The sequence below is a fragment of the Plasmodium reichenowi genome, chromosome 6 (genome assembly GCF_001601855.1).
Source record: "Plasmodium reichenowi strain SY57 chromosome 6, whole genome shotgun sequence".
NCBI classification, from domain to species: domain Eukaryota; phylum Apicomplexa; class Aconoidasida; order Haemosporida; family Plasmodiidae; genus Plasmodium; species Plasmodium reichenowi.
In genome coordinates this window covers 161882-163815 of record NC_033651.1, presented here as the reverse complement: position 1 = coordinate 163815, position 1934 = coordinate 161882, and the positions used below count along the sequence as shown (strand labels likewise).

General features: G+C 21.9%; 1 protein-coding gene across 1 annotated transcript; it reads left to right on the top strand.

The window, feature by feature from the left end:
* On the top strand, positions 1-1497 carry PRSY57_0604200 (nucleoside diphosphate kinase, putative; the record flags this gene model as incomplete). Its single annotated transcript, XM_020114584.1, has 1 exon — positions 1-1497. A coding segment is annotated over one exon (1497 nt), but the record flags the coding sequence as incomplete, so codon positions are not given.
* Between the last annotated feature and the right edge of the window lie 437 nt (positions 1498-1934).

Sequence of the window (1934 nt, the reverse complement as noted above, 5' to 3'; positions counted from 1 at the left end):
TGTTATTATGTTGGAGATGATTATGATTTAGACGTTTATTTAAAAGAAAGATTAAATAAGATGGATGAAGATACCTTCCATTTGGTAAGTTACGATGATGTTATAAAAGGTTTTATGTCTATAATTATAAATCAAGATGAGGAAAGCAAGAAAGAAAAACAAAACGATGAAACATTAAAAAAGTTGGTTGAGGATATAAGAATAAGACGAAAACACAAAAATAATAAGGAATATATAAAAACGATGATATATAAATATTATTTAAAATATATTTTGAAGAATAAAAGTAGATATTTATTTTCTAACATAATAGTATATAACATTCCCCCTAAAGAAATTATAGATGAAGACATTTTAAAGGACTATTCATATATTATAGATATTAGGAAGGTAATTCATTTTGTTTATTTTATAGAGGACGATAGTTATAATGCCTTAAATGATGAAAGGATATGTTCCGACGTTATGAATGAACACGTTTCTTCTTTTATGTTAGAAGAGGTGGGTCTTGAGAAGGTGGACAGAATAGCAAGTGAGGAAAATATATTAGATGTGGAAAATGAATCAGACGATAAAAATGTGATAACTAGAGACGATGTGTTAAATGAAAGGAATACTACTACAAATGGAAGGTATCTTCATCCATCTTATTTAATCTTTCTTTTAAATAAACGTCTAAATCATAATAAAAAGGAAGAGGAAAAGAAGAAGAAAAAGAAGGAAACGACAAAAAAAACCAAGATGAAGAATAATAGAAAGAAAAAAAAAATGGATGAATATAATAAAGAATTAAAAAGGAATGAGAAGATATTTTTATCAAGATATAAAGATATTGAGTTTACTAGGATATATATAGATAAAGAGTTACCATGTAATATGTTAAATATATATTGTCCTAAAATAATTATTTTATTTATACCTCAAAATATATATTTACAATTATATATATCATCTCTGATATGTTTACATTTGAAGAATTATAAATCTATTAATACAGCTAGTTTGATATATGAGATAAGAATATTGGAAAGGATGAAAACAAAAATGGTATATATTGAAAAGTGTAAGAAAGGAGGGGGAGGGCAAGGGGAAAAGGAAAAGGAAAAATATATATCTGACATTATGGATGAAAAACGGATGATAAGAAAAATATATGATTATATAACGAGTAAGATAAAACGTGTGGATAGTAATATATTATTATGTGGTTTTCCGATATTTCTTAGAAAGGGTTATTATAATAATAAGAGTGATTATTTTTATCAGTTTGATTTTTTAAAAAAATTTAAAATTGATGGAATCATATCTTTTCTGTTCGATGACACCTATTTGGAACAGATATGTAATGGTAAAAACATTGTGTGTGCAGAAAAATATAAGGAAATATTAAATTTTATGTATAAGGAGTATCGTTACAAATGTAAGATATATTATGAAAGGATAAGGAATAATGATGATTTACAAAATGTGCTTGCGAAGTTGAAGAATAATTTATAATTTTCTTAAAAGGAAGCCAATGCTTTTTTTTTTTTTATGTCCCATAAAATATGAAAAGTTCGAATTTTTAATTTTTAGAAAAATGAATAAATAAACAAATAAACAAACAAACAAACAAACAAACAAACAAACAAACAAACAAACAAACAAATAAATAAATAAACAAATAAACAAATAAACAAACAAACAAACAAATGAGTATACATTATATATATGTATGTATATATATTATTATTTTGTATTATATATATATATATATATGTATATATATTTTTTTTTTTTTTTTTTTTTTTTTTTTTTTTTTTTTTTTGGGTTTTTTTTAAAAATTTTTTTTTTTTTAAAATTAAAAAAATAAATATTTTTTTAGCTTTTTTTTTTAAAAAAAAAAAAAAAAAAAAAAAAAAAAAAAAAAAAAAAATATTTTATAAAAAAAAAAA